Raw genomic sequence first — 17,626 nt, 5'->3', positions numbered from 1 at the left:
CTACGTCTTTACTTCGGTTCAATTTGTATTATATGCAATATACACATTTTGATAACATATAAACTATATTTTAAAATATATTAAAATAGTCTATATTTCACAAAGTAAACATTTACCCTTTGGAACATGTGGAGGAGGCATGTTTGTGCGCAACTTGTTTGTGAGCGTGCACACAGGGAAAATTATCAACGAACCATAACTGTTGTTTCAATCTGCTGCATTCTTCAATAACAACATGTAGAGAAAAGCACGACACACACCTGGGATGCACTTAAACTTGTTTTTGTGAGTATCATGAAAGAGAGGCGACATCCTTGCATCATCCCTAACCTGTCAATTTAGCTTGTACCCCGTGGTACTGGGGGGTTGGGGGGTGGAGTGGGGGCAGCTGGGCATGCAAAGACAAGTAAGTGTTTCTAACAGGAGTGATTACATCTTGGCCCTGAGGCTGTGAAACAGGAGGAGACCAGGTGTTGTGTTGGAAATTAATTATTTCAGACTTTGAAGGTGAACTTGACTGTTCCAAAACACAATGTAAACTTTAATTAGCAAGACTAATTCAAAGTCATCTAATGTTGCACCTTTAACTGCTTTAATACTTGGTAGAAATGAACTTTCTTTAAATTATATGTAATGTATGTTATATGTTGTTTTTTTTTTTACCACAGAATGATATAAATAGTTATAAAAAAGTGCCCCATCTAGATGCATTTGTCTTGTGTCATGTGTCAAAGGTAGCAAATTGGTAAATGAACATATAACACAATAATATTTAAGTCATTAGATCTATCTATCTATCTATCTATCTATCTATCTATCTATCTATCTATCTATCTATCTATCTATCTATCTATCTATCTATCTATCTATCTATCTATCTATCTATCTATCTATCTATCTATCTATCTATCTATCTATCTATCTATCTATCTATCTATCTATCTATCTAGCTATCCATCTATCATTAAAATCAGCTGAAAACTGCCATTTCAGTTTTAAAATACAAAACACAAAGAGGAACCTGTTTTGTGCCAGGAGGGCCTCCAAGTGTTGTTATATTTGCTTGCATTTACAGAAGTGACCCTAAATCACTAGTGAACTTTTTTGGTATATGTCATGTTTGGTAGTGGCTCACATTAGTGCCAATGAGACAACTTGGGAAAAAGATTTAACACAACATGTAACCTCAGCCATGACCTCTGCAGTTTTATTGGGTTTTAACAAGCAGGTCACTTGAGAACTCCTAAAGGTTTCATATTCTCTTAGAGTGTGTAGTCCATGCAGCCCTAAAAGATCTGTGAACATATTAAAATAAAAGTTCACTCAAGGAACTGTCACCTGAAGTGCACAAAGAGTTCAACCAGGAAAAAGCCACCCAAGAAGCATTCTGTTTAAAATATTTGGCTTTGAAACTCTGTCAACAAAGTTGTCAGAATAATGTTAACCCCACATTAGATGCTACATTGGAGTGGCATCTGAATTCAAAGCATAAAATATCAGAATGATAGGGGTAAGACCGACTGGTTTAATTTGCAAGAGGCCTTTTTGTGAAAGCATAGTTTATTTTGTGGAGGAAATCAGGAAGTTCACCCAAACTGTATAATTTGTTTTAATTCATATTGAATCAATGTTATGTTAATCGCTGCTGTACTGAGGTTCCAAAAGGTCTTTTTTTGACATTAAAACACAAACAATGCTCTGAACGAAGAAAATTCTTACAATGACTGAATACAATAATCAAAAAGCAGGAGGAATTTATTTATATTTTATTTATTTAACCTCTCTTAAATTTAACTTGATGACATATATTTGTATTTTGTTTCCTTCACCATGTATTTTATTGTGTTACTTTCTGCTATCTATCACTGACAAAAAAGCACTTCATAAAGATTTTTTTTCCTGTTTTTTTAACACAACATTAAAAATAATTAAAAAAATATATATGGCTATATAATTTACTCTTGTAGTAGTTTTACTTTTTATTATCCTTTACTATTACTATGAAAACAGCATCAGCACCAACACCATCAGTCCATTGCACAAAAAGGCCAGCAGATGGCGACATTGTACACAGCATGGTTGTTTCAGTCATGTAGTTTAAAAAAAGGCTTCTATGTGAATATGTGTTCATCTACTTCATTTTTAGGCCCATCTAATGTTTTTTTCTGAGTTATGAGTGTGTTTTTTGAGTCAAAACATACTTTTGCTAGGTATGTTGTGGAAATTATTTTTTTATTTTAGCATTATTGTCATTGTCAAAAAATGTATCTTCCTTTTATCAGAAAAAATATTATTGTCACTCTCACGGTGTGGTGAGACCTAATTTAGCAATCATTTTTCTAATTTTACTTGTCTGCTATTTTGACTTTTATGCTACCAGACGGTTTACGGATGTAGTGACAAGCTTTCTTTTTGCAAAGACTTTATGTCTCAGGTGCATTTGATGCAGATGGTCTGTAAGTCGTACAGTAACTGTAGGATTTGCTTCTTTTATTGTGTTAAAAATATATTTTCAAATTAGACATTAGAAACAACAGCTTACTTCCAATTCTCTAAGTTGTTTTTTTTTCTTTAGTTAAATTTTTTTCCGGCATCAGTTAAATAATGAAAGTTGTAAGGACGGACCTGACCCTCAGCATGAACATATTTTTTCACAATAAGAGAAATAAAACTGACAATACAGCAGGCAAATACACAGATCTCACAGGCGTGTGAGGCCTGTTTGATCCTGGTTTTATTGTTTGACCTTAAATAAATACTCATTTAAACCAGCTGTTCAAAATCCAGGTAAATCTAAGTGCTTTTAAAGTATACTGTTTTTATATCAATTAATAATAAATGGTGAACAATTTGCAATAGTTAGAATCTGTTTCTAAAACCCAGAATACACGTTTTTTTCCGCCCAAAGTTTGTTGAGTTCAAAAGGCAGTGTGATGATGAAATAAAACTTTCCACAGGGCCCAAATTCTCCAGTGGTCTTCGGATGGATATCGTGATGCAACAGCCCTGAAGGGAAGTTTCCAGAACAAACTAATTGGAAGAGACATGAGGTTAGGTTTGAGACACTTTGAACTCTACAGAGAGTCTGTTAGGTTGTTTGTTAGCATGTTTGTCGAGAAGGAAGTCACAATCGGGCCTAAAGCATCTGCAGTTTACAACTGGTGTTCTACTAAAGAGCTCCCAACAGACAAGACCAAGAGAGCTGAAGGTGTCTCATAAACCAGGAGGTATCTCCATAAACACACAAACAACAATTATTTTTTTAATTAAAAGGGGACTAAGAGGAACATCAGCTGACTCTAAACATCCTTTAGGCTACGAAAGAACAAAAACACCAAATTAAATGTGACTCGGCTCGGTGCTTTCCTTAAACAAATATGTTTAATTGTTTGTTTTGATCAGTTGAGAGAAGTGTAACTTTAATTGCCTTTTTCAAACACTGATCTCTCAGTAATGTGACACGAAGGGTCAAACGATAGCAAATGACCTGTAAATGTGCCAAATACATTTAGCACTATTTCATGAGTAGTAAATGTGCACATACACAGTTTTGACATATTTAAAGTTTCTGTTTTTAAACAGTTTTCATGAACAATAAACATATGATAAAAGGAATGACAGATTAAAGGCACATGTTCCTTTATTAGTATTATAAAGATGTTTTTTTTATTCTGGTGTAAAATAAGATTAAATACTTATTATTGAGCTTATCAAGCCATAATATTAGCAGCAATATTTAAAAAAAAAACATTAAAAGTTAATAAACTCAAACAACAATAACATGATTTTCTTTTGTTTAATTGAAAAACAAACAAAAAAAAACATGATATAATTTTCAAATAAGTAACTGAAGTGGCGAAATTACTAAAAGCAAACAAAAAAAGGTCAATCTTGATCATCATCATCATCATCAGTCTTGATTATTATGTAAATTCATATGCATCCTTTGCCTTTACTTCTCTGTTTGTTAGATTTTTAGTTTCTCTGCTACCCATAAGTACTGGTACATGTAACAAATTTATTATCTTTATTTGTGTCTTTGACTTGGATGCATTACCTCAAAGAAATTGAAGCATTTTGTAAAACTACTCATGCCCACTAGATGGAGCCAAGACAAATGGTTTAACTGATATTATAGATCAAGAGCTGATGGTACCTCAGAGTTTTTCCAAAAGTCAAGGAAGTGCTTCACAACCAACTGTTCACGATTTCTAAAAGATTTTCCCACAAAGTTCACCCACTTAGAAACAAACTGTGGTTACTGACAGCTTCATAATAAAAATAAATAAATAAAACAACATTAGAAACAATGACCATTAATCACTTTATTTATAAAGAGCATCACAGAATGATAGTTAATAATCATTTCTGGTTCATTCAGTCTAAATGTTAAAGATTCCAAAGAAAGTCTATCTAAGTGTCTCCATATGCTCTGGTCTAAACTATGCTTTGTCAAAGTGAGTCCCACAAAAGACAAAAACACAAACAAACCAAAATGCTCACTGTGGTAAAAGAGCAAAACTGGTACAATACAAGGGAGCCCACTGGGGGCATTTAAGGGATTCCTATGGATAAGCCCACATACTGGGCCCCTAAAGAGAAGAAATGGCTGTAGGCTCCACATGGGCAAATTCAAAACGAGACCTTTGTGATATTTATCTACATTAACGTATGACATCCATCCATTTTATTTTATTTTACTTTATTTTTTTTTCCTTTCTGTGCAGGGTTGTAGGGAGCTGGTGCCTTTTCCAGTGGCCATTGGGGGAGGGATGGGGTACATCCTGGACAGGTCACCAGGCCACATAGAGACAAACAAGACAATTATTCATGCTTAACAGTCACAACTAGGGACAATTTAGAGATAACAGTTTACCTAACAAGCATGTTTAAGGAAACATACATGTACTCGGACTAAACCCACACACACATGGGAAGAATATGCAAACTCTGTAAAGAAAGGCTGTAGCTGGGTATTGAACTTGCAACCTTTTTGCTATGAAGCACAAACCACTGTGCCATTATATTAAAAACAACAACAACAAAAACCCATCAAAAATTAAAGATGAATTTATTAATCACAGTTTTGTTGATACATGTTTTTTTAAATATGAAATTTTTAATTTTCTTATTTTAACATAGTGTTTTAAACTTTCCAGCTTATCATAAATTTTGTACAAATAACCAAATCTGTAAGGTATTATTTACTAAAGCACAATGTTATTATGAAAAGGTCCAATCAAGGCTAACCTACATGTCTCTGATTGGCTAATGAGAGTGTAGTAACCCTCACGTAAGTTACAATAATAAATGTCACAGTTGATATGGGTGCCTCTTCCACACCAGAATTCATAATCATGAAAATGTCACTAATGTTAACAGGGCTTCTTTTTATGTGGCGCCTAATAGCATACGATGCAGCGGAGGAGGATACGTCTCTCTGTCAGACACTGGGGAGTCCAGAATTTCCTCTGCTGTCTAAAGACGGAGATGTGATGATTGGCGGTGCCTTTTCCATCCACAGCAAAATCACACAACCTTCACTTTTCTTTACAGAGAAACCAACACCTCTAGAGTGTTCCAGGTAATGTTGAGATGTATAATAAATAATCATCACATACATATATGTTGTGTTAGTTAATATAAGCTTCTATTGTACTGTTTTTGTCTTAGTGTTAACCTAAGGGAGTTTCGATTTGCCCAGACCATGATATTTGCTATTGAGGAAATAAATAAAAATAAAGCTCTTCTTCCCAATGTTTCCATTGGATATCGGATTTATGACAACTGTGGCTCAACATTAACCTCAATGCGTGCAGTGATGGCTTTATTGAATGGTGATGAGTGGACATTGGGAAATAGTTGCTCTGGCCAGTCAGCTGTTCATGCTATTATTGGGGAGTCTGAGTCTTCTTCAACCATTGTGCTTTCACAGACTACGGGACCATTTAAATTACCAGTGGTAAGATGGGTGCCAAAGCCATCAATGTTTTAATCAAATGTGAAGCCGTTTTGCTATTTAACTTGCAGTTTTCTGTTTTGTGCTAACAGATAAGTCATTCAGCTACTTGTGAGTGTTTGAGCAACAGGAAGGAGTATCCCTCATTCTTTCGAACGATTGCGAGTGACCTCTATCAAAGCCGTGCCCTCGCCCAGCTGGTCAAACACTTTGGCTGGACCTGGGTCGGGGCAGTCAATAGCGACAGTGACTATGGCAACAACGGCATGGCCATCTTCCTTACTGCAGCCCAGGAGGAAGGAGTGTGTGTAGAGTACACAGAGAAATTTAACAGAGATGAGCCAGCAAAACTCCTTAAAGTTGTAGAGGTGATCCAAAAGAGCACTGCTCAGGTCATTGTTGGCTTCCTTGCCCACGTGGAAATGAACAACCTGCTAGAGCAGCTGAGTTTGCGTAACATCACAGGTCGACAGTTCATTGGTGTGGAGGCCTGGATCACTGCTGACAGTCTTGTTACTCCTACAAGCTTTAGTGTGCTGGGAGGTTCGTTAGGCTTTGCTGTACAAAAGGCCAATATCAGTGGTCTGGAGGATTTTCTAGTTAAAGACTTCTGGGAAACAGAATTTTGGTGCAATGAGACAAATATGGGGAGTATTCAAAAGTCTTGCAAAAAAACCCAGGATTTAACTGCTCTGAGAGATTATGATGACGATGTGGCAGAGTTAAGGTACTCTAGCAATATTTACAAAGCCATCTATGCTGTCGCCCATTCTCTGCACAGCATCCTCAAGTGTTCAGACGGTAAAGGGTGTAAAAAGTCTTTGGAGGTCAAGCCTTGGGAGGTACAACTAATAACTATACAGTTTTGTTTTGTAGTTTCATAACTTAATATGCGCATGTGACTAATACTGGCAAACATTAACATTTACTGCTTTTCAGGTAGTGGAGGCTCTAAAGCAGGTGAATTTTATCATTAGGAATGGGGACCAGGTGTGGTTTGACCACACTGGAGCAGCTGTTGCAAAGTATGAAGTGGTGAACTGGCAGCGTGGATCAAATGGACTTGTTCAGTTTAAACCAGTTGGCTACTATGATGCTTCTCTGCCTTCTGGGCAGATGTTTGTTCTTAACACAGAAGCTATCATGTGGCCTGGAGGAAGCAAGGAGGTAAACATTCGAACTGACTCTAAAATCTGGCATAGCACGTCTGATAATATTTGTGTTTTAAAGGACTGCCTAAAAAAAAAACTGATGATATGTATGTTTTTCTTTTTTGAAATGAAGTTACCTGTTTCAGTTTGCAGTAAAAGCTGTAGGCCCGGAGCTCATAAAGTCCTTCAAAAAGGAAAGCCTGTTTGCTGCTATGACTGTGTCCCATGTCCAGCTGGGGAAATTAGCAACACCACAGGTACCACTCACCTGAACTGTGACAATTTGCGTACACTGTTTACTTGCTACAGTATATGTGTCATGTTCAAATTTGTGATTGTACACTTTTTTATAAACATTATCATGATGTAAAAAATTAAATTCCAATAATATTATTTTTTATTACAGATTCTATTGACTGCAAAAAGTGTCCTGAAGCATATTGGCCCAATCAGAACAGAGATGCATGTATACCTAAAAATATTGAGTTTCTTTCCTTCAGTGAGGTTATGGGAAAAATACTTATATTTTTTACTTTGTTTGGTGTGCTTCTCACAATAATAGTAGCCACTCTGTTTCTTATCTATAAAGACACTCCTCTTGTGAAAGCAAACAACTCTGAGCTGAGCTTCTTGTTGCTCTTCTCCTTGTCTCTGTGTTTCCTGTGTTCTCTGACCTTCATTGGCCAGCCCTCTGAGTGGTCCTGCATGCTGCGGCACACAGCCTTTGGCATCACCTTCGTCCTCTGCATCTCCTGTATTCTAGGGAAAACAATAGTTGTTTTAATGGCCTTTAAAGCCACACTTCCAGGCAGCAATGTGATGAAATGGTTTGGGCCTTCACAGCAGAGAATCACTGTTTTGTCTTTCACTTTCATACAGGTCATAATTTGCACTCTGTGGCTGACAATAAATCCTCCTTTTCCCTTCAAAAACATGAATTTATATATGGAGAAAATTATTCTTGAATGTGCTCTGGGGTCGCCTGTTGGCTTCTGGGCGGTTCTAGGATATATTGGATTTCTTGCTCTGCTATGTTTTGTGCTTGCTTTTTTGGCCAGAAAGTTGCCAGATAGCTTCAATGAAGCCAAATATATCACATTTAGCATGCTGATATTCTGTGCAGTATGGATCACCTTCATCCCAGCATATGTAAGCTCTCCAGGAAAATTTACGGTGGCAGTGGAGATATTTGCCATTCTGGCATCAAGTTATGGGATACTTTTTTGTATATTTGCACCAAAATGCTTTATTCTTGCACTGAAACCTGAACTAAACACAAAGAAACACATGATGGGAAAAATGCAGTCTTAGTCATTTCTATATGAAATACAGTCTATCCTGTAATTTTTTTTCACTGTACAGCTGCGTTATTTGTGAAACACTTACTCATTTGCAGAAAAATGTAGTTGTTTTTTTTTAAAACTGTCACATTTCAATTAAACCTAATAACCTTAAGATGTACCTAAAAAAAAAGTAAATAAAAATAACACATGGCTGTTTGTCTCTACCTGTTTACGAGCAGATCAGAGATTAGATAGACTATGATGACTGTTATTGAATACAAAGTTTGCCAGCCATTTAAAACAGTAATGGATGTGTTTCAAGATGCATGATGTTGCATGTTCTCCATGTCTTTTCAATTGCTTTGGTTTCCTCCAGCAGATCAAAAGCAGGCATGTTAGGGTAATTGTTGAATGTAAATTGACCTTAAGAATGAATGTGTGCATGCTTGTTTGTTTGTCTTGTGTGTTTCCCTGTATTCGTCCTGTGATGAACTGACGACCTATTTAGGATGTACCCAATTCACACATTTACTCCACGGATAGGCTCCAGGGACAAAGAACCAGAAAAAAACTGGTACAGAATATAGATGGATGGACGTTATGTCTTATTTTTTTATTTTTTCCTAAAACCTAATAAATGTCCTGGCTGTCATGATTTAACATTTAAATATGATAAAATGACTGGCAGAACAGTAATGACCAATACCATTAATTCTGACCTTAGCAATTAGACAGTGGTTGTGCACTAACAAGTGAACATGGTACCCTTCATCTGTACAGTGGCAGTTGTGTATGACACAATCTGAACACAGTGTCACCCTTGAACAGACTGATGAATGGGAATACAAACAATAAACAATAACAAAAAAATAGATCATAGAGGACTGACACATTGTAAGGGATTTATGATTTATATTTACATAATGAACCAAACTGAGCAGGGTTTTGGATGACAGTGCACCTTTCAATAAAACAAAAAGTTACCCTGTTCTACTTACCAAATATTCTGACATTTCTTTTAGTTTTTATAGGGATTTTGACAAACAATATTTATAAAATAAATGTGTAATCTTAGTTGTAATGACTAAGCAGCCTGACATCACTATAGTCACGTTGGGATTTGATAAGAAAACCTCGGTCATCATCATATATGCAAGTATAAAAGGGGAACATCATTTGCTTTGTCTAGACACTTTAAAACATGCATGGCTACATATCTGGGATTTCATTCTTTGTGGTTATATTGGGAGCCTTTGAAGTAGAGGATGACTCTGTCTTCTGTGAGATGCTGGGGAGCCCTGAGCTTCCCCTACTGTTTAAAAAAGGAGATATCACTATTGGAGGAGCTTTTTCCATTTATAGCCAAATCTCAAAGTCTTCGCTCTCCATGACTGAACCACCAGAACCTCTGAAATGCTCCAGGTATGGAATGTTTTTGATTTCAACATTATTATCTTCATAACAGATCATAAACGCATAAATCTTTTATCATTTCTTTCCATTTCAGAATAAATTTAAGAGAATTTCGATTTGCTCAAGCAATGATGTTTGCTATTGAGGAGATAAACAATAGCAGTACTCTACTCCCTAATGTCACAGTTGGTTATAAGATATTTGACAGCTGTGGTTCAACACTTCCTTCAACACATGCAGTGATGGATCTAATAAACGGACAAAAGCAAAACTTGGTTAAAACCTGCAATAGTCAGACATCCGTTCATGTCATCATTGGAGCCTCTGAATCCTCCTCAACGATTGCAATGTTACAAATTTCAGGGATTTTCCAAATACCAATGGTATTATTTATACAAGTCACCATACAATTGATTTTGTTTTTTACCATTGCTCTGGTACAATCTATTACACTGTACAATAAACTGCTTAAAGAAACTCAGTTGTAATGATATAATTTTGTAAAGACTATGATAAAATGGAAGTATGATGCTTAGAATGTACAAAGATGTGACTAATTTAGCCAAAAACTGCATGTTTTGTCACAAAACACACATCCATTGTGTACTGTTGTTTATAATTGCTTTATGGTTTATTTTCTTTTTTTTTCTGAAAGATCAGCCACTTTGCAACATGTGCATGTCTCAGTAACAGAAATGAGTACCCCACCTTCTTCAGAACTATTCCCAGTGACTACTACCAGAGCAGAGCACTGGCTAAACTGGTAAAGCACTTTGGATGGACCTGGGTCGGTGCAGTCAGAAGTGACAACGACTATGGTAACAATGGGATGGCAACATTTATCACTGCTGCAAGTCAGGAGGGCATTTGTGTTGAGTACTCTGAGGCCATCTCAAGAACTGGTTCAACAGAGCAGCTTGAAAGGGTTGTCAGAGTGATTCAAAGAGGCACAGCAAGGGTTTTAGTTGCCTTCCTTGCTCAAGGCGAGATGGATGTTCTGCTTGAGGAGGCTCTGAGGCAGAACTTGACTGGGTTGCAGTGGGTGGGCAGTGAATCCTGGATTACATCTAGTCATTTGGCTAATACAAGATTCTCTGGTATACTAACGGGGTCTTTGGGCTTTGCCATTAAAAAGGCCAAAATCAAAGGCCTGCAAGAGTTTCTTTTACAGGTTCACCCAAATCAGGATCCTCAGAACAATCTGCTAAGAGAATTTTGGGAAACAACATTTGGCTGCAGTTTTCAGTCCCGTCTGCATGGCACAGAACAGTGCTCTGGCTTTGAGAGACTTCAGGATGCCAACAATGTTTATACAGATGTGTCTGAGCTAAGAATATCTAACAATGTGTATAAGGCTGTGCATGCTGTTGCTCATGCCATGCATAGCATGTTTAAATGTGGACAAAGTGGTGAAGCAGTAAATCACTCATGTACTTTGATGGATCATTTAGAACCAAGACAAGTAAAAAAATAAAATACTTTTATGACGTGTATAACATATTTTTACATTGAGATTTCTTTTTTAAGTAATTCTATGTTGATTAACAGGTTGTGAAGCATCTCCAGGATGTTAACTTTCCTCTTCAGTCAGGGGAGAGAGTGTATTTTGATAAAAACGGAGACCCTGCAGCCACTTATGAGCTTGTGAACTGGCAGAGAAACCCAGCAGGAGAAATTGTATTCATGACTGTTGGGAGCTACGATGCTTCACTACCAAATGGAAAACAGTTTACTATGAATGTAATGAATATAACATGGGCTGGGGAGTCCTGGGAGGTAACAAATAATTTCTGTGTAAATAGTTATCTTTAGTAGTTAATAAAAAAATGAAAGAAAAAAAAACAGCTTTATTTGAATTTAAGTATATAAAACAATTCTTCAGAAAACTAAAAAAACAAGGCTTGGTCAAACTTAGACAAAATATTTTAGAAAATCTTTATAATGCATCAAAAGTCAAAGTATGGTTTAAGCATTCTTTTGTAGACTAAAACATGAATATGCCATTTAACCATTCATTTTTATCTTTATTTCATTATAAAAAAGAATCAAAACTTAAATATTAATGTACTGTTTTTCAAGGAAATGGATATGTGAAGTTAATGTGAAAGCAGAAGTTTGATAAAGACTTTAAACTACAATTCAATTCAAATGTGATGTATCTAACAATAAAAACAAAATGACTGTTTACCTGTCCTTTTGTTCCAGAGGCCACTGTCTGTCTGCAGTGAACGTTGTCTACCAGGTTTCCGACAGGCGATGATTAAAGGCAAACCTCTCTGCTGCTTCTCTTGTGTCGCCTGTGCTGTTGGAGAGATCAGCAACTCCAGCAGTGAGTAAAGCATACATACACCCATACACTCCTTTCTATTATTTGGCCTGATAATGAGTTTTGAATGAAACCTTTACATCGGGAACACATTTCAGTGTTTCATGTTTTCTGATCAGATTCTGCAGAGTGTTCACGATGTCTACTGGACTTCTGGTCAAATGACGATCACAGCAAGTGTGTTCCAAAGGTGATCGAGTTCCTATCATATGGAGAGACTATGGGGGCTCTTCTCACTGCTTTTTCACTGTTGGGAGCAACTTTAACACTAGTGGTCTTTTTTGTGTTTTTTCGATTTCGTCACACTCCTCTTGTCAAAGCCAGTAACTCTGAGCTGAGCTTCTTGCTACTTTTCTCCTTGATTCTGTGTTTCCTGTGTTCTCTGACTTTCATTGGACAGCCCACTGAGTGGTCCTGTATGCTGCGCCACACAGCTTTTGGCATAACGTTTGCTTTGTGCATATCATGTATTTTGGCTAAAACCATAACAGTGGTGGTAGCCTTTAAGGCTAATCGACCAGCAAACACAGTTCCTCAGTGTTCTGCTTCTCTTCAGAGAACAAGTGTTCTTGGCTGTACTTTAGTTCAGGTGTTAGTTTGTGTGCTCTGGTTAGTTTTTGCTCCACCATTTCCACACAAAAATGCAGCTCATGCTACTGAAATCATTATTCTAGAGTGTGATTTAGGTTCACCAGTAGCATTTTGGGTTGTGTTGGGTTATATAGGCCTACTGGCTGTTCTATGTTTTATCCTTGCATTTCTGGCTCGAAAGCTGCCCGATAATTTTAATGAAGCTAAATTCATCACCTTCAGCATGCTGATATTCAGTGCAGTCTGGACCACATTTATTCCAGCATATGTCAGCTCTCCTGGAAAGTTTACTGTAGCCGTCGAGATATTTGCTATACTGGCCTCAAGTTTTGGGCTGCTTTTTAGTATTTTTGCTCCAAAATGTTACATTTTACTACTAAAACCAGAAAAGAATACAAAAAAACACATGATGGGGAGAAATTCCAGACCACACATCCAATAAGCTGCTTTGGCAGGGCCTTAAGTGCACTGTGCCTAAACAAATGCTCATAATCCTAAATAAAGTGGAGTAATAAAAAAAGTGACCAAAGGTTCATTGATCAATGTAAGTGACTGATAAGACCATATGGAAGATTGTTACTTCAGTTTATTATTGTTTAAAGAGGCTCAACAAGCTACCAAGTTTCAAAGTGTATAAAGTTTTTCACACACAGCTTCTACTCTTTGACTTATATTTGTTAAATAAATATTGAAAAACAGTCTAATATGTCATTTGTTTTTCTTTACATGTGTTTGTATTGATTTTAACAAGATCATTGTTATGTCCTGGTATACCTTAGCATTTTTTTTAATTATAGTTTTTAGTGCATTCATTAATTAATGTTTACCAAACCATTGTTTGTTTATGGGAAGAACAGTGTCTGTGATAGAAATCCTTAAACATTTTGTTTTATTCTACCAATGAATTTCAAAAACAATTTCCAGGTTCAAAAATAGATTGAAAAAAATTGAAAAGCAGACAAGATCGAAGGAAAACATTAAAATATTGTCTGGAGAAGTATTACTAAAAATCATGAAAAGTAAAATCGTACAAAAAAAGATGAGTACTAAGGGAATTGTAATTTTTACTATTTTTATAGAAGTACATTATGTCAAAACCAAAATACCAGTGAATATTACAGACAAATGAAGGGAGCTTATGTCAGCATCACACTGTGATTTGATTCGAGAACCTTAGTCCTCATCATCACCTGTAGAAGTATAAAGCTCTGCTTTTTAGAGGAGAGATATTTTGCCCAATTAAATGGAGATATTGCAGGCTGAAGGGTTATGAGTGCTTGTGTGTCTTTAAAAATGGGTTTCTTTTGTGTAATTGTAATGTTTGTGAATATTTGGGGAGCTTTAGCTGAGAATGACACTATTTTCTGTGAGATCCTGGGGAGCCCGGAGTTTCCTGTGATGTCCAAGAAAGGAGATATCACTATTGGAGGAGCTTTTTCCATTTATGGCCAAATCTCAACGTCTTTATTCTCATTATCTGATATGCCTGAACCTCTCGTGTGCTCTAAGTACTGGTTATTTCTCTTTTCAATATTAGCTTTTTACTAAAGACTAAGTGCATGAAACTATGAACTTTTTCTTTATCCAGGATGAATTTAAGAGAATTTCGATTTGCTCAAACAATGATATTTGCCATTGAAGAAATCAACAATAGCAGCTCTCTGCTCCCTAATATCACAATTGGTTATAAGATATTTGACAGCTGTGCTTCCACATTACCTACAACACGTGCAGTGATGGGTCTAATGAATGGACATGAGAGGACTTTGGGTAAAACGTGCTCTGGTCAGTCATCTGTTCATGCCATCATTGGAACATCTGAGTCTTCTACCACCATCGCGATGTTACAGATTTCATCAATTTTCCGAATGCCAGTGGTAAATATTTATACTTTTTTTGATGTCTATATATTTTGACTCTAAAGGGATAAAATAACTTATCAAGAAAGTAACTGTACAAAATTAAAATTGTAGCAATACAATTATGCAAGAGCTGCAGATTCTAAAAACATCAAAAACATTTTATCTAAAAAAGATTATAGGATTATGCAAGCGACTATATCTAGATTTATAAAAGTTTGTGTTTTCTTGTTTCTTTTCATGTTTCTGTTAAAAGATCAGCCACTTTGCAACATGTGCATGTCTCAGTAACAGAAATGAGTACCCCACCTTCTTCAGAACTATTCCCAGTGACTACTACCAGAGCAGAGCACTGGCTAAACTGGTAAAGCACTTTGGATGGACCTGGGTCGGTGCAGTCAGAAGTGACAACGACTATGGTAACAATGGGATGGCAACATTTATCACTGCTGCAAGTCAGGAGGGCATTTGTGTTGAGTACTCTGAGGCCATCTCAAGAACTGGTTCAACAGAGCAGCTTGAAAGGGTTGTCAGAGTGATTCAAAGAGGCACAGCAAGGGTTTTAGTTGCCTTCCTTGCTCAAGGCGAGATGGATGTTCTGCTTGAGGAGGCTCTGAGGCAGAACTTGACTGGGTTGCAGTGGGTGGGCAGTGAATCCTGGATTACATCTAGTCATTTGGCTAATACAAGATTCTCTGGTATACTAACGGGGTCTTTGGGCTTTGCCATTAAAAAGGCCAAAATCAAAGGCCTGCAAGAGTTTCTTTTACAGGTTCACCCAAATCAGGATCCTCAGAACAATCTGCTAAGAGAATTTTGGGAAACAACATTTGGCTGCAGTTTTCAGTCCCGTCTGCATGGCACAGAACAGTGCTCTGGCTTTGAGAGACTTCAGGATGCCAACAATGTTTATACAGATGTGTCTGAGCTAAGAATATCTAACAATGTGTATAAGGCTGTGCATGCTGTTGCTCATGCCATGCATAGCATGTTTAAATGTGGACAAAGTGGTGAAGCAGTAAATCACTCATGTACTTTGATGGATCATTTAGAACCAAGACAAGTAAAAAAATAAAATACTTTTATGACGTGTATAACATATTTTTACATTGAGATTTCTTTTTTAAGTAATTCTATGTTGATTAACAGGTTGTGAAGCATCTCCAGGATGTTAACTTTCCTCTTCAGTCAGGGGAGAGAGTGTATTTTGATAAAAACGGAGACCCTGCAGCCACTTATGAGCTTGTGAACTGGCAGAGAAACCCAGCAGGAGAAATTGTATTCATGACTGTTGGGAGCTACGATGCTTCACTACCAAATGGAAAACAGTTTACTATGAATGTAATGAATATAACATGGGCTGGGGAGTCCTGGGAGGTAACAAATAATTTCTGTGTAAATAGTTATCTTTAGTAGTTAATAAAAAAATGAAAGAAAAAAAAACAGCTTTATTTGAATTTAAGTATATAAAACAATTCTTCAGAAAACTAAAAAAACAAGGCTTGGTCAAACTTAGACAAAATATTTTAGAAAATCTTTATAATGCATCAAAAGTCAAAGTATGGTTTAAGCATTCTTTTGTAGACTAAAACATGAATATGCCATTTAACCATTCATTTTTATCTTTATTTCATTATAAAAAAGAATCAAAACTTAAATATTAATGTACTGTTTTTCAAGGAAATGGATATGTGAAGTTAATGTGAAAGCAGAAGTTTGATAAAGACTTTAAACTACAATTCAATTCAAATGTGATGTATCTAACAATAAAAACAAAATGACTGTTTACCTGTCCTTTTGTTCCAGAGGCCACTGTCTGTCTGCAGTGAACGTTGTCTACCAGGTTTCCGACAGGCGATGATTAAAGGCAAACCTCTCTGCTGCTTCTCTTGTGTCGCCTGTGCTGTTGGAGAGATCAGCAACTCCAGCAGTGAGTAAAGCATACATACACCCATACACTCCTTTCTATTATTTGGCCTGATAATGAGTTTTGAATGAAACCTTTACATCGGGAACACATTTCAGTGTTTCATGTTTTCTGATCAGATTCTGCAGAGTGTTCACGATGTCTACTGGACTTCTGGTCAAATGACGATCACAGCAAGTGTGTTCCAAAGGTGATCGAGTTCCTATCATATGGAGAGACTATGGGGGCTCTTCTCACTGCTTTTTCACTGTTGGGAGCAACTTTAACACTAGTGGTCTTTTTTGTGTTTTTTCGATTTCGTCACACTCCTCTTGTCAAAGCCAGTAACTCTGAGCTGAGCTTCTTGCTACTTTTCTCCTTGATTCTGTGTTTCCTGTGTTCTCTGACTTTCATTGGACAGCCCACTGAGTGGTCCTGTATGCTGCGCCACACAGCTTTTGGCATAACGTTTGCTTTGTGCATATCATGTATTTTGGCTAAAACCATAACAGTGGTGGTAGCCTTTAAGGCTAATCGACCAGCAAACACAGTTCCTCAGTGTTCTGCTTCTCTTCAGAGAACAAGTGTTCTTGGCTGTACTTTAGTTCAGGTGTTAGTTTGTGTGCTCTGGTTAGTTTTTGCTCCACCATTTCCACACAGAAATACAGCTCATTCTACTGAGAAAATTATTCTAGAGTGTGATTTAGGTTCACCAGTAGCATTTTGGGTTGTGCTGGGTTATATAGGCCTACTGGCTGTTCTATGTTTTATCCTTGCATTTCTGGCTCGAAAGTTACCTGATAATTTTAATGAAGCTAAATTCATCACCTTCAGCATGCTGATATTCAGTGCAGTGTGGATCACATTTATCCCAGCGTATGTCAGCTCTCCTGGAAAGTTTACTGTAGCCGTCGAGATATTTGCTATACTGGCCTCAAGTTTTGGGCTGCTTTTCAGTATTTTTGCTCCAAAATGTTATATTTTACTACTAAAACCAGAGAGGAATACTAGAAACCATATGATGGGAAGAAACCAGTCAAAAATGCTATAAAGAAAAAATATCAAGTAGCTTGAGCAACGTACCTGCACTCCATTTTTATTGACTATGAACCTTCAACAGAAGTATTAGCAAAAATAG

The 17,626-nt window shown here is 36.7% G+C and overlaps 3 protein-coding genes across 3 annotated transcripts; all 3 read left to right on the top strand.

Moving 5' to 3' along the window:
• The first annotated feature begins 5,324 nt into the window (after positions 1–5,324).
• LOC108240886 (extracellular calcium-sensing receptor-like) lies at positions 5,325–8,421 on the top strand. Its single transcript, XM_037980613.1, has 7 exons — positions 5,325–5,328; positions 5,410–5,584; positions 5,674–5,962; positions 6,052–6,801; positions 6,899–7,126; positions 7,244–7,367; positions 7,517–8,421. Exons 1-7 carry the CDS (start codon positions 5,325–5,327, stop codon positions 8,419–8,421), a joined length of 2,475 nt encoding a protein of 824 aa, XP_037836541.1.
• Positions 8,422–9,594: 1,173 nt separating this feature from the next.
• LOC108240885 (extracellular calcium-sensing receptor-like) lies at positions 9,595–13,191 on the top strand. Its single transcript, XM_017424681.2, has 6 exons — positions 9,595–9,815; positions 9,901–10,189; positions 10,462–11,268; positions 11,355–11,582; positions 12,012–12,135; positions 12,252–13,191. Exons 1-6 carry the CDS (start codon positions 9,595–9,597, stop codon positions 13,163–13,165), a joined length of 2,583 nt encoding a protein of 860 aa, XP_017280170.1. The 3' UTR covers positions 13,166–13,191.
• An 849-nt stretch (positions 13,192–14,040) lies between these two features.
• LOC108240884 (extracellular calcium-sensing receptor-like) lies at positions 14,041–17,539 on the top strand. The gene is made up of 6 exons (XM_017424680.1): positions 14,041–14,231; positions 14,312–14,600; positions 14,839–15,645; positions 15,732–15,959; positions 16,389–16,512; positions 16,629–17,539. Exons 1-6 carry the CDS (start codon positions 14,041–14,043, stop codon positions 17,537–17,539), a joined length of 2,550 nt encoding a protein of 849 aa, XP_017280169.1.
• Positions 17,540–17,626: the final 87 nt, after the last annotated feature.

This window comes from Kryptolebias marmoratus, linkage group LG2 (assembly GCF_001649575.2).
Source record: "Kryptolebias marmoratus isolate JLee-2015 linkage group LG2, ASM164957v2, whole genome shotgun sequence".
Taxonomy (NCBI): domain Eukaryota; kingdom Metazoa; phylum Chordata; class Actinopteri; order Cyprinodontiformes; family Rivulidae; genus Kryptolebias; species Kryptolebias marmoratus.
Note: the sequence above shows the minus strand (reverse complement) of the source record. Positions and strands in the feature narration are given on the sequence as shown.